This window comes from Trematomus bernacchii, unplaced genomic scaffold (genome assembly GCF_902827165.1).
Source record: "Trematomus bernacchii unplaced genomic scaffold, fTreBer1.1, whole genome shotgun sequence".
In the NCBI taxonomy this organism is placed as follows: Eukaryota; Metazoa; Chordata; class Actinopteri; order Perciformes; family Nototheniidae; genus Trematomus; species Trematomus bernacchii.
Window position 1 is genome coordinate 5,821,392 of NW_022987714.1, and position 19,452 is coordinate 5,840,843.

The 19,452-nt window shown below is 41.4% G+C and overlaps 1 protein-coding gene across 1 annotated transcript in view; it reads right to left on the reverse strand.

Moving 5' to 3' along the window:
• The window catches only part of shank3a (SH3 and multiple ankyrin repeat domains 3a), a 149,535-nt gene that overhangs the window by 49,942 nt on the left and 80,141 nt on the right, over positions 1-19,452 (reverse strand). The window contains exons 9-13 of the mRNA XM_034141816.1: positions 15,383-15,460; positions 14,960-15,026; positions 13,724-13,953; positions 12,904-13,073; positions 4,432-4,613 (exon numbers count right to left, since the gene is read on the reverse strand). Coding sequence (XP_033997707.1) covers positions 4,432-4,613; positions 12,904-13,073; positions 13,724-13,953; positions 14,960-15,026; positions 15,383-15,460 — 727 coding nt within the window. The remainder of the gene's footprint in view (positions 1-4,431; positions 4,614-12,903; positions 13,074-13,723; positions 13,954-14,959; positions 15,027-15,382; positions 15,461-19,452) is intronic.

A 19,452-nucleotide genomic window follows, 5' to 3' on the forward strand; every position in this document is an offset into this window, starting at 1 on the left:
ACATTTCTTTGTACCGCAATCAGTGACACACTATTGAGCTCACCTAAAACAAAATTTGTATTGTTGATTCATCTGAACATTATTTTCTAGATTAATCAAATTATTTTTGGCCTTCAAGTTCAAGGTGATGCTTTTAAATATCTGAAAGAAAATACCCATATATCAAAAACTGAAAACGTAAAAATTACGTTTTCAGTTTTTGATATATGGGCATTTTCTTTCTTTTAATTTTCATCTTTGCATGAAAATGATTGATTATAGATGATCATAATAGTTAATTATTCATTTGTGGATTGACTAATCAATTAGTCGACCAATCTTCCCACCTGTAGCACGCACCAACACACACACAAATACATACCCTCAAACACACCATCGTATCAAGTGCACGCTGGTTCTGTGGTGCAGTGGCAGCCATTGAGTGAGGAAGGACAAACCGATGTCATTAACTGAGACTAAGAGAGTGTGCTTGGAGAGCTGGATGTGGATGACCCTAAATGGCGGACAGCGGGGCTGTTTGTCTAGACGAAGGCTGTCTAGAGACATTGATCTCAGACAGCTGACCAATGGACTGACAATCACTGAGAAAAGACTGGGAGCTTTTCCAAGCTGTGGAGCAGAAATTGGTGGATACATTTCTTTCTCATGGGAAAACTAAGCAGACATTTAAGGCTAATCTAGTGTGGTTTACTAAACAGTGTGTGCTTCTATCAGTGCTAGACTAATGAAGGAAGAAAATGTGAAAACCACATGCCAATTTTGAGAACCATAAAAGTCATTCTCACACTTAGATATGATCTCAATCTTACATGTATGTTTTTATCTTTGTTCACATCGTGGATTAAAGCTGTGAACTTGAAATAAACCTGAAGATGCTCAATGAATACCGGTTTACACATCGTCATCCTTATTTCTGAATCAAAAAGAAAATATATAATTTTACCTTCAAGTTCCTCATCATCATCATCATCATCATCACCATCACTTATGTCTATGGCACAATCTTCATCGTCCTCAGTATACGAGATGTCAGCTATAAGTCACCACACAAATTAATACATAATTGATAAACAAGTATTTCAATTAAATACGTCTTGGCTTTCTACAGTTAAGTTACTAACACTATCCCACCACAACATACATGATAATATTACTACTATATGCTGACCACAAAAGATTTGAGTACTACTTAATCTGCAAGTCAATGTTTGAGAGGGCAAGGGAGGATAGAACCACAAGTCTTATAGGCTATTAAAACGTAATATTTCATACAGGAAAAGGGATTTCTACACGTGTCAGGATGAAACCTTCTCGCTCACGTTTGGCAGTCCCTGAGTTTAAACTTAAACTGATAGCAGAGTGTCATTTGTGCTTTTTGCTTTCTTTAGTTTGAGTCTAATATGTGGTATGGTTTACTGTGACTAATCCATGTGGGATTAAATAAACTAAAAATCCTAATCCTAATAGTAATAATAATAACAACAACGGTATACAAGAATGCAATATTTACAGTGCAGATCCTCTCAACCTCAAGTGCTTTAAAGTTGCCAAAACAGCTGGAGCAAATTGAGAGGCCAGACTCCTTCGTTTGTGTGCTCTTTCAAATCTTTTGTCATCAATATATAACTCTATATTGCTACAGCACCCATTATAGTACATAATACTAATTTCAGCTCACTTTAATGAACCAAGTTAAAATTACAAAACCAAGTCTTACGAGTTAAAACTACTTTGACATAAATCAAATGCTATGAAGATTTTTGCTATAACGCTACAGTATATTGTATTTACCATCTGAGTCCAGACATTCATCCGCCACTACGAGAAGTAGACAATAAATCATCATATTGTGCATTTCATAAATATTCAAGAAAAATATCAAATCAAAAAGGAACAGCTACTAACACACTTGACAGGGAATGTGCTACAGTCTACTGCTGACAACTAAAGTATGTCTCCATGAGAACAAAAATGGTCTTCATTAAACTACACAGTGGAACACATCTATTTCTGTAGGACTTATAATTTCCCTCGCCTCAACCTCCAGTCTGCCATACTACCAGGGTAGTTAATACACAGTTATGGTTATGCAAGGACACTAACACAGATCACACACACAGACATTTAGTGAGATTTACCCAGTCTGATCTCCTCACACTCCTCTGGTATGGCTAGTGATACACAAACAGGAATCAAGATGTCAGTGTTTGAGTGACACACACACACACACACACACACACACACACACACACACACACACACACACACACACACACACACACACACACACACACACACACACACACACACACACACACACACACACACACACACACACACACACACACACACACACACACACACACACACACACACACACACACACACACACACACACACACACACACACACACACACACACACACACACACACACACACACACACACACACACACACACACACACACACACACACACACACACACACAAATCCTTCTATCCTTTCCTCTCTCTTTTACTTGCCCTACCTCTTTCTGTCCTCCATTGCGAATGAGCCCTATTACTATTAGCAACTCATCCATTTATGAATGCAGATTAGATGAAATGCATTATGTAACAAACCAAGGGTCATCCATTCCTAAAGGAAGTGGCTTCTCAGGCCAAGCCTCTCTGTGCAGCGGGGATGGTCACTCCCTGCTAGGACTAATGCCCTAAACACCATTTGGTCATCAAAACAAACGTTATGCATAGAACCTGAACTGCCTGTGCTTTAAGATGTTCAACAAGCAGTTGAAAACCACAACGTGTTTCTCATCTATTCTAGGACTACGGAAGTATAGTGAATGCAACACAGTAATGGCTATGATGGTCAGTGGTGCATATCACAGCCAGATGGTTTACTTGGCTCGGTCATGGTGCTGGCAGCCATGCGACTGTAAGCTTGTTTCCTGCATGGCCAACATGAAAGAACGGCAAAATACTGTGTGTTCACATTAGTGGCAGGGTTATGGATTCAGCTGCACCGACAGAAAAGCCAGTGACAGCAGATTCATTCAGGAGATGTAGGCACACTGGCTGCTGTTGAGTCATCACATTTCCGATAACATTTGTGTCAACATCAGTATGCATCACTGTTTCAGACAATACTGTATCATTCAGAAAAAACATGAGATTGAATTGTTAAATCTGAATTGTTGTTAGTAAGTCCTGTGGAAATGACAGCTCTGTTTCTCAAAGAACAGACACACTACTATAAAGGTGAGGCATCAAAGCATACAGGAGGGGATCCACTGATAAACGTTTTTTAAGGTCACAAAAGCTGGGAGGAAAAAACATCAAGGAATACTTAAGTTTGTATTCAGGCAGAGGGAAGGGGTTTAGACCAGTGTTTGTGGATTGTTTGCTATTGAATGTTTCTGAGAAAGAGGGGAGAGAGAGATAACATTGCGTGCATATGTTGTGGTTGAAAACAATAATACAAAAATTGAAATTCTAAATTGACCCTTAATCTGTACTTCCTGTGCCTCTGTAGATCTGAAAGGAACATGAGAGGTCTCAGCATGAGTGCGGCCTCTATCTCTCTCTCCAGCCTTTCTGAGGACATGAGGGAACTGTTTCCATTAGGCTAATGTGGGTTTGATCCATGGTGATGTATGTGAAGTGGCAGGATGTAGGGTCAATGTGGAGCTGGGTGTCTGTGGACAGGTGATAAGAGGAGGGAGGAAAGCAGTAAGACGTTCAGGGGGAAGTAATCTCAGAGAGTAAGAAGGACACAATGTGTGTATGCATACCAACAACCAACCGCACACGGGACCTGTTTGAATTTGCATGCGCTCTCCTTGAAGTAATCACAGATTTGTACTGAGATTGTGCACATATCTCAAGTGGATTCAAACAGGACCAGGAACTCATTACTACACGAGGTAGGTGTGGGGTTGACACACTCAAGTGTATGGGAGAGAAACAGGGTGAGAAGAATATTATGGAGTTTACCTTCTACGTCATTATGGTCATAGTCTTGAGTGGAGCATGGATGGAGAGACAAAAGCACAAACACATGAAAGCGAAGCCACTGCACCTCTTTGTAAAGCAGAAAACAGCACATTGTTAAGCTGGATGAAATGATTGTTCCCATGTCAAGCCCAAACAACACTCAAATGACTTCCAGGTGCTATCACATAACTGCTTTACAGCCAAAAACATACTGAAGTGATGGTGTGCTTTGTATCTGAGACAGATGAGAGCATGGGAATGTCTCCTCTTTTGTTCTGCTACAAACCCAGCTCATGGGAGCCACATGAGAACTTTACAGGAGTTCCTAAACATACCTAGTAGTGATGAAGTCCAGAATATTAGCAGCTGTAGTGTACAGAAGTAGTTACAGCATCGGGGAAGGATCACAAAGTACACATAAAAAAGCAGACAATTTACCTTTGACTCTTTCTCCTCGGTTGAGTTGGATCTCTCCCTCCCCCTGTGGCGTGTAGGGCTTGACCACGATGAAGGTACGTCCCGGGACAGCGCTGTAGAGTTTCCGTTTGGGCCCGCGGGGGCCTGTCAGCGCTGGGGGGGTGTGATGTGGGGGGCTTGGGTCTCGCTGCACTGAGCCAGGGCTGTAAACAAACACATATGTTACTGTGGTGATTCCAGGGAGCTGGTAACTGAAGCCTGTGGTCACCGACATGGTTGTCAGCGGGACAGCAACCTAGTGACACCCCCCGGTTGCTAGGCTGACCAGGGACCGGTTCATAAACAAGTCCAACGCCTGCCGATCAACAGTCAACAGTCAGTGTTCCATGGGACATTCATGAGCGGAGAGGACACTCCTCCCATCCACTCTCCCCCCCCTCCTCCTCTTCTTATTCCCTCTCTGCCTTCTTTAATAGCACAGACAATATCCTTCTTGCTCCCTTTTACCCTCTCCTTCTATCTCTCCACTCTCCCCCGCATCCTAACCGAGGTGGAGGCAGAAATGTTTAACGATAAGAGGGACTGCACAGTGTCCTTCTCTGTGTGGGTCTGCCACATCCGTCTGAAAGCTCCCCTTTACTCAAACACATCCTGAGTTGGGGCTCCAGAAGAAGACCCCCCCTCCAGAGTGGCAGAGATGTCCCTGTGTCCCCAGTTCAAGTTGCTCCAGACTGGGTTACAGACGCTGCCTTGTCCTTGGGTCCTGGTCCTCCTGCTGTGGAGGAGAGAGGCTGGGTCTGCTCCCGACTCCCCGCTCCTTCTCCTGGGAGTCCCGCCGCGTCTGCCTCTCCTCTCCCCTCCACCCCTCACACACACACGCTCGCTCACACACACACTCACACACACTCTGGCAATGCTGCTGCTGCTACTGCTGCTCGTGCTGCTGCTGCGCTCCTTGGCTGCCCTCCCCTTTGACGGTTCGCTCGCTCTCACACACCACAAGCCCTCTATGTGCATTATAGCCGTGCGCACAGGCACATACACAGACAGCCCCCCCCACTCCTGCTACTATTGCACCTCCGCTTGCATGGCATACACCGCCACCACCACCACCAGCATGTTGCTAACACATCGCTAACAGTCACATACACACTCTGGTCCCAGAGTACGATTGATCTCCTGCTGCCTGTCTGACTGCAAGCGTGCATGCGCCATGGCTCCCTGAGGCAGGCTGTGAGAGTGTGTGTGTGTGTGTGTGTGTGTGTGTGTGTGTGTGTGTGTGCAGTAGGGCGGAGGGCAAAAAGCTCCAGCCCATTTAGTTTAATTGTTGCTCCTCCCTCTTTCTCTTTGCCTTGAATCCCCTCCTTCTTTCTCTCATTCTCTCGCTTCCATTTCACCCTCTAATCCCTCTCAACATTTATTCGCATTGCATCTCCACTCTCTCTCTTTCCTTCCTTCTCTCTCTCTCTGGCGGTGAATTCTAATACAGCAGCGGCAGAGCTCCGCCTAGTATTCATTCATCACACTTTGCCACCACTGTGCAGGATACATTCAGCATCAGTCTGCTGTTTGAAGTCACGAGCTTTCTCTCAAGCACATTTTTGAAACAAATTAAAAATACAATTAATAAAAATATAAGCCGCCGCCACCGCCAGCAGTTTCTCCTCATGTTTACCTGATGTAGAATTTACTTGAACGTGTGCTTACTGTATGTATTACAACTTTATTATGTCCTGGTCTTTGATGTCATTCAGAAGAACATTTCCTTGAAAGACATCTCCTTCATCCCCATCTATCCATCAACCTCATTTAGCCTCCTGCCAGCTTGTATCATTCACCTTCTAGATTCCATTCACCTGATTCTAGCCTCATGTGCCCTTTACCCTTCGTTCTCCATTCATCTATCCGCCCCCTTCCTTATTTCAAGCCTTGTTTGTCTTTTTCCTTCCCCAACACTCTATTGCTTTTCTTGCACCCCCCCCCCCCCCCCCCCCATCTCACACAGCCTCTCTTTCTCTGCCCCCCTGCTCCATCGAAACAACGGATTGCTGACGGCTTTCCAATTACCGCAGGGACTGAGGGGCCGGGATGGCTGCCGCATGTTAATGTCTGAGCCTCAGCAATGAACATCAGCAGCGAAGAGGAGGGGAGGCTTGAGAGTCAGGTAAATAGGGCTTTGATAAAGTGACACAGAGAGCCAAATAATGTGATTTCTTAAAGCAAATCTATTTCAATGACTTAAATCTGCCCCATACCTACACATACACCATCTGTGAGGTTATGTACACATGCTGACCTCAGCTGCTCCCTGCAATGAGCTGATGATGGTGAGGTTGACACATGTTATCTATATGTCAGACAGAAGGGAGGGTGGACATGGTTCCTGCTCTCTACCCAGTTTTAATGACACGTTTATGTTACACACGACGAGGATTACATTGGAAACTGCACATAGATACATATGGGTTTTCAAAATGTCTATCTAGAATGTTCATGTGCAGTTTCCAACTTAAAACTTTAAAATATACATGTATAACTAAATGTATTTTTAATTTAAAAAGAAAATCTACGATATAAATGTTTCTCTTTTTACGTTTACAATGTAAGATTACACAATTTCTCATTTGATATCAATATCTGTTGCATGTTTCATCACATTTAAGTCTAAGTTGCTATTGCAAGCATTAGTATGATGATCCACCCACGAGTTGGTAATATTTTAGATTTTAATTCTACATTATTAGACAACATTTCTGGATGTAATACAGTTAAACTCTGGAAGGGTCCACCAGAAAGCTTTTTACAGTCACTTGATATTAAACCAAATGAGTACAAAGAGCAGACTCTTGTTTGTTGTTATTGTGATCAGAACGCTTTAAAAACTGTTCAAGGGTTTCTCATTTATTCATCTTCAGTAGAGGTACACAACAAATACTCAGTATTTTCTCGTGTCTCCAGAGTGGTTTAGCTTGATGTTTTTGTAAAGATTGTATCCCTATTTTGTTGATCAAGTGTTCCTGTTGGATTTTGGACGATATACTGTATAGTCCACCAAGATCAATATATCAATTTTATTTTCCTAGTATGCATATTGGCTTTTCCATGTTGTATTGATTTTTAACATGCTATTCGCCTAAAGAATTTAGTATAACATGATTCTCACTTTTTATATGCCAACTTTGACTATATTTGCAAAAGCTATTTTTTTGCTCATTCGGTTTTATTGCATATTTCCTCTCTTTTATTCTCTTGCACCGTGCCTCATTATAAGTAGCTTTTACCAGATACAGATGCAGGATCCATTACATGCACATACACACACACACATACACACAAAGTTCTAATACAGAGTATTACAAAAGCTTCATCGTTTCCTAGGACACCAGCCATGTCTCTGTAACTATGGCAACTGTCAATAAAAGGAAAGAAAATACAGCCAACAAATGTACTGATAAGTCAATAATATGAACTTGTATCTCCAAAACTGTCCATGTGTCATAAATAATAAGCCTTCCATGGATTATTGTCCCTTAATTGGCCATTTTCTCTATAGATTCTCCTCTCACACATTCAAGCATCTCTGAAAAATCACTGAAAAAATCTCACTGAAAAAAGTACACTACAGCTATAGAGACCTTGATTCCAAATATTGTTTTAATTTTAATTTTTATTTGGGACTCTCATCTGTGGGCTTCAACCCCTGAAAATGTGGTATGTGTGGAAGGTAGCACTGGTGGGGTATTTGTTTGGAAGATGAGAACGAATGCCAACAATCTTTTTCCACAAATGCAGTACGCTTTTTCCGAATTTTCAAGAAAATAACTTCAGATGCTTGTTTGGGATATGTGAGACCACTAAAGGCAGGTTAACATTTAAACAGCTCAATAATGAGTCCAGCCAAATCAATTCAGAAGTAGAAATCTGTGAACGGCCTACGACTCTGAATGCCACAAAAGGCCTTTTACACAGATGCTTTCAGAAAAAAGCAGCTTCACTGTAGATTTTCTCACATGACTGCTATGCAACCTCAGGTAGAACGCTCTTTCCTCAAATTGCCCATCTATCTAATGTCATATGAGGACATTTCAAACACATTCATAATCAGCATCACATTTTGTATCCCAATAATTATCACTCTGTCCTTGCTTTGCTGCACTTGAATGAAGTCATGCTCTTTTTATTCTTTTTTTGGCGGGATATGGGAGTGTTTATGGTTATCACGGTGCAATTAGAACGTGTAATCATTGGGCAGAACCTTTTAAGGTTGTGAACAGCAAATCTGTTGGCACATTGACAGCTTAATGCTTTGCAGAGACTTCACCATTAAGCAAAATTAGAAAAGGGTCAATTGGCGTGATTAACACATAACCCCAAACTCCACCTCAATTTGAGAAAGGGGATGATAAACAAACCATTTAGCACACACTGCCAACTCTAGTGTCAGTAAATAGTTTACCCACATTAAAATATTTTCACTACACTTTAATATGTGTGAATTTTTCTGATTTACTGTCATTTCATTTAATTTAAAGACCAAACTATAGTCTCATGGCTTGGATTGTATGTTCACTGCTAAATTAAATGATTAGCAATCCTGTCTATTGACTATTGGAAAGGAGTTTGGAAAGGCTACGACTACAAAAGACTCTAAAAGCTTAACGGACTTGAAGGAGGCTTCTGATGAAGTCCCTCAGGGAGTGTTGTGGGTGTGTGGAGGGGAGATGGGTAACTAATGGTGCTTTTCCACTGCAGCACGTAGCACGGTTTAAGCGGGTCGGGTTTGCTTTTTTTCTGTTTTCCACTAGGGGTAGTTCCGGCTCAGGGCTACTTTTTCACCTTTTTTCTGGCCCTCCAAAATCGAGGTTCTTACCGGGCCAACAACCAGGCTGAATATGCTAAACTAGTGACGTAAACCCCAGGGAAGACAAATAACACGCCGGATGGATAACATATCCAGTATGGCCTTGGGGCGGGAACGTCTCGAAATATACCCAAGAAGAGATGAGAAAGTGGAAAGAGAGACATCAACGCCAGCATATTATCCTACTGCTGCCACAAACTGGAGATACTACTGCCAAGAGATACTCGAGAGTATTTCATGTAGATAAGCTACTAGCATGTTGTGAACTGCAAAACGAAAATCACCATTAGCCAATCAATATCACCCTCTGACACAAATGATCACATGCACAAACCAATACCGTTGTGTCCTGCTTTGATGAGGTTCAACTCTCCCCCTCCCCTTCCTCTCTATCCCTGTCCTCGTTTCTTCTCTGTGTAGCTCAGCCCTTGGCTGTCTTAACGAGTTGTGTATAATCTACACAACAACAGCCACTGGTGTGACTAATTCAAAGGAAGAAGAGGGGATAAAGGGTCAAACAGAGGTAAGGGAACAGCTACAAATAGAGATTTAAAAGGTGAAGGAGCTGGATACCACCGTCGGCTTAATGTTGACATTACACATCACAACAGGGGTCCTATAGCACAACAGCAGGAAATAAAAGCGTTTATTGCTACTGTCACCACAAGCTACCACAACGACCTTATATGACAACATGTTTGAGGTTATGTTGTGCAACTGAAATTAATCTTCATCTGAAATGAGGATTCAGCCACCTGCTTTGAAATCTCCTGGACACTTGGTTTAACCAATGGCCTGGCTTTCTGACGACGTTACAGACATGGTGCTGGCAAACGATTTGATAACTTGACAAAACAAGTATTTTTTTTTTTTTTTATCTCTTGCCTTAACCAGTCAGATGTTATGCAAAAAAAACATTTTAATTAATAGATATTGGCAAAAAGTCATTTTACAATGACATTACAAGGCAGGTTGTTGAAAATGTGAATTTTCTGCTACAAACTGAAATTGAAAAAGATCCTACTTTGCTTAGAAACATAATATTTTTCAATCTATTTTAGCTTCCTCTCCAAACCAAGACTGAGTAATATGTTTAAGGTGCAATGCTTAATAACCCAATTTCTGACACTGACACTGTCAGACAGAGCCCTCTTGATGATTAATTATCTCTTTGTATTGACAGCACATCATGCTAAGTAGCCAATTAACGAAATGTGTCACCTTATCATATCATCAGCCAGCCTCTTGTCCTATTAAAATGTTAACTACAGAGATGTTTTACACACACTTTTCTGCTTTAATTTGTACTGGTTAGCTTTGTTGCTTTCCCTCATCTGATCTAGTGTTAATGAGCCTCTGTCTCCTCTCTGTTGTCGCCATCCAAACTTCTACTGAGGCCTGGCAGAGCTTTTGAACCCTGGCAACACACGCACAGAAGAGGAAGTGATGGTGAGTTCCACAGGAACCGATGGGCGGGCTGCTGACCGGCCAAGCTAATTTCACACTCCCCTGGTACCCATAATGCCTCTAGAGTTACCGTGGGCATAACAGAAGGTCAGAGAGAGAAACAGAGACAGGGAGGGAGAAATATTGGAGGGAAAATATTCAAGGACAGCATCAGTCTCACTTGGGTGCAGGTTCTGGCCATAGAGACCAGCTGCTCGTTTTGGACTTTAATACATTCACCTCACTATATTACATAATATAAGTGTGATGCACACTAAAGGACAACTCCCTGTGTGCAGAAGGCCATTTAGGCCAGGACACAGCAGACATACTAAACCTGCTTTCTCCTTTTTCTTTCGGACTGTTTCCTTTTTCTCTAGCTTAGCATTTTGACTACACAATAAGCATTGTGCACAATGACAGAGCAAAACATGTTTTTCTCTGTCACTAAATAATTATGCCAATGCAGTGCCAGATATAGCAGAAGAAAATGCACTTAGTTTGTTACCATAATGAGGAACGAAATTCATAGAATGAGTGGTGGGTGGTTAACACTCCAGTGTGAATTTATTAATGAACTTAATGTACTTTATATAAAGTGATTTAAGATTGAGTGAAGATTGTAGAGCTTTAGTCTCTATGCGGTTTGATGTGAGCATGTTACATGATTTAATAAAGAATGGTGTTTGCTCTGTGGCTGCAAACCATAGTGCAGATTAATGGCATTGTGTTTATATTTTTAAGTGTGTCTGTATGTGTGTGTGAATGAGAGAGAGAGAGAGAGAGAAACAGAGTCTTTGATGGATGTAGTAAAGTGACAGGAGAGTATTAAAGGGAGAGGGGAGTAAGGCTGGTGCTGTGTCTGTAATGCAATTCCCCACACACACACACACACACACACACACACACACACACACACACACACACACACACACACACACACACACACACACACACACACACACACACACACACACCACACACACACACACACACACACACACACACACACACACACACACACACACACACACACACACACACACACACACACACACACACACACACACACACACACACACACACACACACACACACACACACACACACACACACACACACACACACAAATTAGGTGTGTGCTGTACGTAGGTAATCTTGCTCTGACATATGATCATAATAAAAAGCTTAACAAACCAAGTGTCAGTCGACCACTTAAATCTATCGCTCCAAGATGTGATCAGAGCCTTAGTTTACTGTGCAGTTTGTCTAATGGCACGGTGTACAAGGGGGGGGGATTTGTTCCCCAGCAGCACAACTACATCTGTGGATGTATGTATCAGCCGAATGACAGGCTGTTTGGAACCGAGTGGCCAGCTAATGACATCCATCATAGCCATAATCTCAGAATGTATCCTCAACCTCTTTCACACTAACTGACATACAAACACACTCGCAGGTTTGAAACCTTCAATTGGTCCCCATGGTGATCATTATTAGCCGTGTTCCGTCTGTCTATCTCTGAATTGTGAAAGCTATACATGGCCTCCCATTCAAACACAGAGACAAACACACACAGATCTGAAGTAGGTTATTTGCCCTCCATCCTCCTAGCAGGAGAAATGCTGTATTTCAGCCTAACCTGTTATATAAAGAGTAATGTTTCTATGCCAGACACAAATGATGCCACTGACCATTGCCCTCAAACCCAAACACCCAATTAAATTACTATACCAGATCTCATACTGATCAGTGTTTCAATCAGCCACTATAAAACTACACATTTTCATTTTCAATTCCTAGTTTATGTTTTATGCCGATTACTTTTTGGACTGGTTGCAAATACAGTTTGACAGGAAAACGACTATCATATGTGCCTGGGCTTGATTGATGGATAAATAGACAAGATTTGGCTCAGATAAATGTTATGTCATGTTTATCACCAGTAGCAGCCGGTAGCAGAAGGAAGAAACTGCAGAACGCTGGTGACTTAAATTCAGTTTGAATATCAAAGGATGTGCTTAATCACAAGGCCAATCACAGATGATCTAGATTCTAGATAAACTGCCAAGACAGTGTGAGACATGAATTAGGAACAGGAGGAGAGACATGTGCTTGTTTACAATCTTTTTTTAAAAGCAGTTTAGATCAATAAAAGAAACTGAGGTCAACTGAAACCTACAGACCTGAGTCTTCCACGATGGCTGTGTCCATGAGGGTATCCATGGCTGTGGGACCTCCTGGGGACCGGCCTGTCCTCCTCGTGCATGTGATGTAGCGAAGGCGAGCGGGAATGGGAGGATCTGGAGCTACCTGTGCTCTGGAGACTGCTGTCAGGGATCTCTCCATGACGGCTCTGACACAGAAGAAGAGACAGGTTTCATATGCACATGTAAGACACAGTAATCCCCTTTGTGCACTCTTATCATGGGATTGTGTCAAATTGTTTCTCATTTTTAGTTTATTTTTTGATAGTGTCGTGGACAGTCCCCATTGATCAACCGTCACAAAAAACAGTAAATGGGGCAGCTTTAGCAAACATTGCTAATTTCCAGTGTAATAGAAAAATATTATACTCACTTACTTACGTTAATAATATCATTGTGTGATTCTTATTTGCTAATGTTTATCTATATTTACTACTTCTCACACTTCTTAGCTAAGCTTGGGAAAATTCCTTATTAAGAAGATTTGTTTGCAATGTTGTTAGTTACACTCCGACAGAGACAGCTGAATGGTTTGATTCTCTATCCATATTTGATAAATAAATTCCCACCACACCAGCTGTTGTCCCCGGCCAGATGATAAAGGACACCCTTAAAATCACAATACATCAACAGCATTAGTTATACAAAAAGGACGAAAGACAAGTAGATACAGGCGAAAGGATAAAAGAGAACCCGTCTTTACTTGTTTTGTAATCTCTGACTTTGAAAATGCTCAAATTTGCCCTCACGCACAATTAAAATACAGTCAAACCTGCACAGTCTCGCCTTTTCGTCTTACCTCTCCGAGGCTGCTGTGCTGCTGACCGAAAGCTGGCAGGCTGCGCAGTGAGGGGACGGGGGAGTGACCCTGCCGACCGCGAGGTTCTCTGGGGGCCTGACCGTGGATGTGATCGTGGTCCCCGTTCAGGTTGTTGTCACTCGCAGAGCGGAGCAGAGATCGTGGCGAGGGCAGGGGTCCCGCTGTCATACGTCGACGGCTGGTGTAAGAGGGGGTCTCCCTGAAAGGCACTGAAAGAAGAGACACGTCTTAACAGTCTCACCATAATATATAAAGCTACTGTAGCAGGCACAGTGAACAGAATTATTAGATGGGGAGATAACTGCAATTTCACACATCTCAAGGTCACTCAAAGTATTTAAACGGTTGCACTTATCTGACAGTAGGCTGTGCTTTCATTTCATTTGCAAAATACTTATTTTATTATCTGTTAGGAACAAGAAACTCAGAGGATCTGGTACTGCAGTAAAGCCTTTGAATCTTAAGAATCACATTTAAAATATACTATAAAATATAGGACTACATTTATATATTAATAACTATGATGACATTTTAACATTGACCCCTGAAGAATGAAGACCCAAACAAAGAATAAGGATATCCGTTTAGATGTTTCAGAAAGGCAGAGCTGGGTTTTTATTGTAGCTAGGAATTTAATATTGTCTTCATGATAAATTGAACCTACAAAATATTTGAAATTGTATATATAAGTTCTTATATGCATTATTAAAGTATATTTAAAGTTCAATGAAGAAGGCGGCACAACTTTTATTTAAAATGTAATAAAGTGTAAATTGAAAGAGGTTCATAAGGTTCCCATTTGAAACTGCTTCTTGTTAAATGGGATAAAATATGAGCGTAACACATTTCAATATAAAATAATGGTGTATTATTATATATGTATGGTGTCGTATGACAAAATAAAGAACCTTGAATGACATTGTGTCCACACTAGATGGCAGAGTTTCCCAGTATGTATAAGTCAAGGAGAAACTGCTCAGCAGGAATCCAACAAATCCATGAATCCTTCTCAACCCCTTACATGTCTATTTCCTTCCCTTCACTTCCACACAGCTTAGTCTATAACCTGTCCTCACCATGTTTTTTGAGCTTCTCTATCTACGCTCAGACATTCTTCAGTCTGATCGCTCCCTGATACCTCATTCATGTCTGAACCTATGAAACACTGAGGCAGCCAGGTAGAGAAATACTACCACCGCTGTTACTGTAACTTACCAACATCTGATACTTTGTGGACCTTTATGATTTCAGCCAGATCAAAGTTTCCTGCTATAATAGCCACCTGGAGATGGAGAAGAGACAGGGGAAGGAAAGGAGCAAACACATAAGTGACAGAAGCTACACAAAAGATAAAAAGCAAAAAATTGTCAGCAAAGAAATCGCTCACTCTCCTCATAATGTTTTACACATGTACTCCTTTGTTGTGTTTAACATCAGTATGTGTGGCAATGTTCTGCCTTGTGCAGAAACAACTTTGATTTCCACAGGAAGTGTCAGTCTCAATTCTACACGGACTTCAATAAATTCAATTTAGGAGCATTTATCTGTGTAAGACAAGTCATTCAATCCGTTTAGCTCTGACATGTCAAAGATGTTAATAGTCCCATGGCATGCAGAGGCTTTGGATAACAAACATACCTGAAAGGCGCTCTGGCTGTTGTAGTTCTTTATCTCTTTATTGGCCCCCCGGAACAGGATAACTCGTGCACAGCTGTCCTGAATGATGAGAGCAACATGTTTGTGTGGTTGGTTAGCTAGGAGTTTTAGATGTCACTATATTTTACCATCTGCAACATTCAAACAGAAATATTAGATTTAAAGAAACGGTGCCGTGAGAACATTTGAACAGAGGCAGCATTACAGCACAATATGTTTGAAAGTGTGAGCATTGACTCCAGCAGATGAAGTGCATAATGAGCAACAATGCACGCACACACACAATTATCTACAATGCAACCATATTCACTACTAATTAACTATGAAGCGATTTTTAGAAGGAAATAGGGAAAACACTAAATACCCTCCGACTAATAATAGAAGCAGATAGACGATGGGTGAGGTTGTTTGTGTTGAATTTGACATTCAAATAATTGTAATATGCTACAAGCTGCAATTGATCTTTTATCATATTTTGTATGGCCTTTAATTAAGTCAGAGATGCTGGACCTCCTGCTCTGCTCTTAACTTTTAATATATACGAGTGTGGAATACATACATGTTGAAATGGATGGTTTGACTTGAACTCTTAGCCATGTCTTTGTGTAGCACTGAACTTGTAAAGTAAGATTTTAACAAATTATAATGGTGACGTGCCAATAAATGTTGTTAGTGTCCAGACTTACATTGATACTGCTTTTATCTCATACCATCCAGCCCTAGTTTTAATATACTTTCATCTTTGAATTTCAGTAAACATAGCAGGAAAAAAAGAAAAAGAAAAGAGACACAAAAAGACCCCAACATGCTCTGTACTAATCACAACATTTTCAAGTAAGTGTAGTAAAACACTGTATTTTATAAAAGGAATTCAACGTAGAGCTTGTTGGCCAAGCATTGGCTAAACTATACTTAAAATGCAAAAGGAGGCTGAAATGAATGAAATCCAAGAAACACATTACAACAAGGATGAAACAGACACCCTATATAGTTTTACAACACACTCTTTCTCTCCCTCTCTCTTTTGTCTCAAACTATTGCTACAGTATATAATGTTTTGAGTGTTAAAGAGAAAAAAGGGTTGATTTTTTATTCATCACTGAGTGCAGAATAAACGCGGCTAGTTTTGCTCTACACACAGCACACTAACTCTGGTGACTCCTGTCATGTTGAGGGACATGCACACACACACTATTTGAACATGAGGTCAACAGATCCATGTGATTTTCCTCATTATCCGTGGTGTATCTGATTAACTGGTCTTGCAACATATGTATGAGGTTAACACAAACAAACTGGAGCACCCTCTTCTGGTAAAATACACAGATGGTAGCTACGTGGGTGCCCTGAAATGACCATGGCGTCCTGCATTAGCACGTACATGTAAACATGGATGGTAAAGACATGGGGATATTTGTAAATGGAGCATGTGTGTTATGAATAATGTATGATCACTCTTACTACTAATAGGGCGACTGTGGCTGCGAGGGAGTGCGGTCGCCTTTCAACCAGAAGGTTGTGGGTTCGATCCCAGCCCATGCAGTCAACATGTCGATGTATCCTTGGGCAAGATACTTAACCCTGAGTTGCTCCCGATGGCATGGCCAACGGTGTGTGAATGTGTATGAATGTTAGTTCCTAGAGTTAGGTACACTGCTCTGTATGAATGGGTGTGAATGGGTGAACGACATGTAGTATGTAAAGCGCTTTGAGGGGTCTTAAAGACTGGGTAAAGCGCTATATAAGTACAGACCATTTACCATTTAATAGCCCATACAGTATAACTGCTCAGGGTCTAAAAACTTATATAGATAAATGCCTGCGGCTTTAAAGTGTGATGATCGCTAATCAACCATACATTATGCAGTTGCATGCACAGTGACACAAACACACACGCAGCGTAATGAATCGAAATGAACACCATATGTTTTTTAGTTAGTACCTTTCTGTTTTTAGCCACAAAAAACAAGGTCATAGAACAAGTTTTAGGAAAAACCTGTTATATAATGGACAATACATTAATGCTGGAGAGAAGTGTTGAAGGAATGCTATATGATAGACGGGACATCTTTCTCCTCTTTGATACATTTGTAAATAAAACACAAGTTGTAGCTTTTGCTGATTTTTTTATGTGGTGAAACATTATCAAACGCATGTTACATCCTTACATATTTAGGAAAATCAAGTTTTAAGAACAACTACTGAATTCAATTCAACTATAATGTGTGCTATTGAGACATTCTACACTCTTTTACAAGGACACACACACACACACACACACACACACACACACACACACACACACACACACACACACACACACACACACACACACACACACACACACACACACACACACACACACACACACACACACACACACACACACACACACACACACACACACACACACACACACACACACACACACACACACACACACACACACACACACACACACACACTACAGTGAAGGCCATCTGTCTTTCTCTTCTCTCCAAGGCTTCCTATAGGAATTCATTAAGGAAACATTTCCAGTAGATCTCACCATGGTTTCTAGATGTGATTACTTTATCTACACAGGAAAGTACTTTACAGCATTGACACGGGTCAGTCATGTGTAAAGAGTGTGACAGATGGTACCTCTTCCCAGCCATGTTTATACATTTGAGGATCCCTTCTCTCATTAGATATAAGCAGATTTGACATCCTTCACTGCACATTGGGCTTGTTTTTTACATTGGAATGTGACTAATCTGAAGCACATAAAATGTGTAATTTACTGCTGCAACACTGTAAATTAGTTCTGAATTCCTCCTCATTATTGTGCACAACTGCAGCCTACAATCACTGTGGCATGAAATACATTGAGACTTCTTCCATACAGCTTATTATAGAGTTGCACCAAGATTGCATTACTTGGACTAGTCCTGTGCCACCTCTCTTTCATTTCCCTCATCAGTGTTGTCCCCATTTGCCTTGCCTACTGTGTCATTTCTCAATCATTCAGCCCAGCACCTCCCATGGATCTGTCTGCCAGGTAGAAGACCCCTGCTATGCATTCATTCATTGCTGCTAATCACATATGCCAGGCCTAGCTAAAAGCTCAGTAAGTAAATGTTAATGGCCAGACAAACTTGGGCAATAGAACAATTGATCAAGCTTATACTGTTGCTAATTATGTTATCTTGCTGTTCATCTTCTCTCCCAACTTTACCTCTTTCTGACACTATCTTTTCTCTCTCCATATGGATGTATTGATCTGTGCCACTAGACGACAAGGTTCCTGGTCAATTCAAAGCCCTTTTTTCTGTCTGTAATGGTACATAATCATCCGAGCAAGGCCTGATTCGAGGCTGCTGGAACCCGCTAAGAGACACTGTATCTGGGATCAATCAGCTCGACGTGGTGTTCGACTCCACTGGCAGGATAACAGCCATACTAAACAGTGGAAGTAGACAAGAGCTCGGAGTGTGACCATAACAAGACTGTTAACTTAAAAGAAGTTGTATGAGTAGATAAAACTATTCATTCATTATCTCTTTGATTATATTCAGTCCACATACAATCACGCCGGCCCTCCACTGACAAGAGCGACACCGAATGACTTCAGTCACGTGGATGTTTTGCGAACAGCCTGTTAAATCTTGATGCTGTGCCACACACACACACACACACACACACACACACACACACACACACACACACACACACACACACACACACACACACCACACACACACACACACACACACACACACACACACACACACACACACACACACACACACACACACACACACACACACACACACACACACACACACACACACACACACACACACACACACACACACACACACACACACACACACACACACACACACACACACACACACACACACACACACACACACACACACACACACACACACTCCTGAGAATGGTGTTCAGTTAAACCAGGTCATTCCTCATGACTGAAACATGTGCACAAAGTACACAGCTACAAATACATCACGTAAACACATTCATGAATGCACACTTTTTGACTT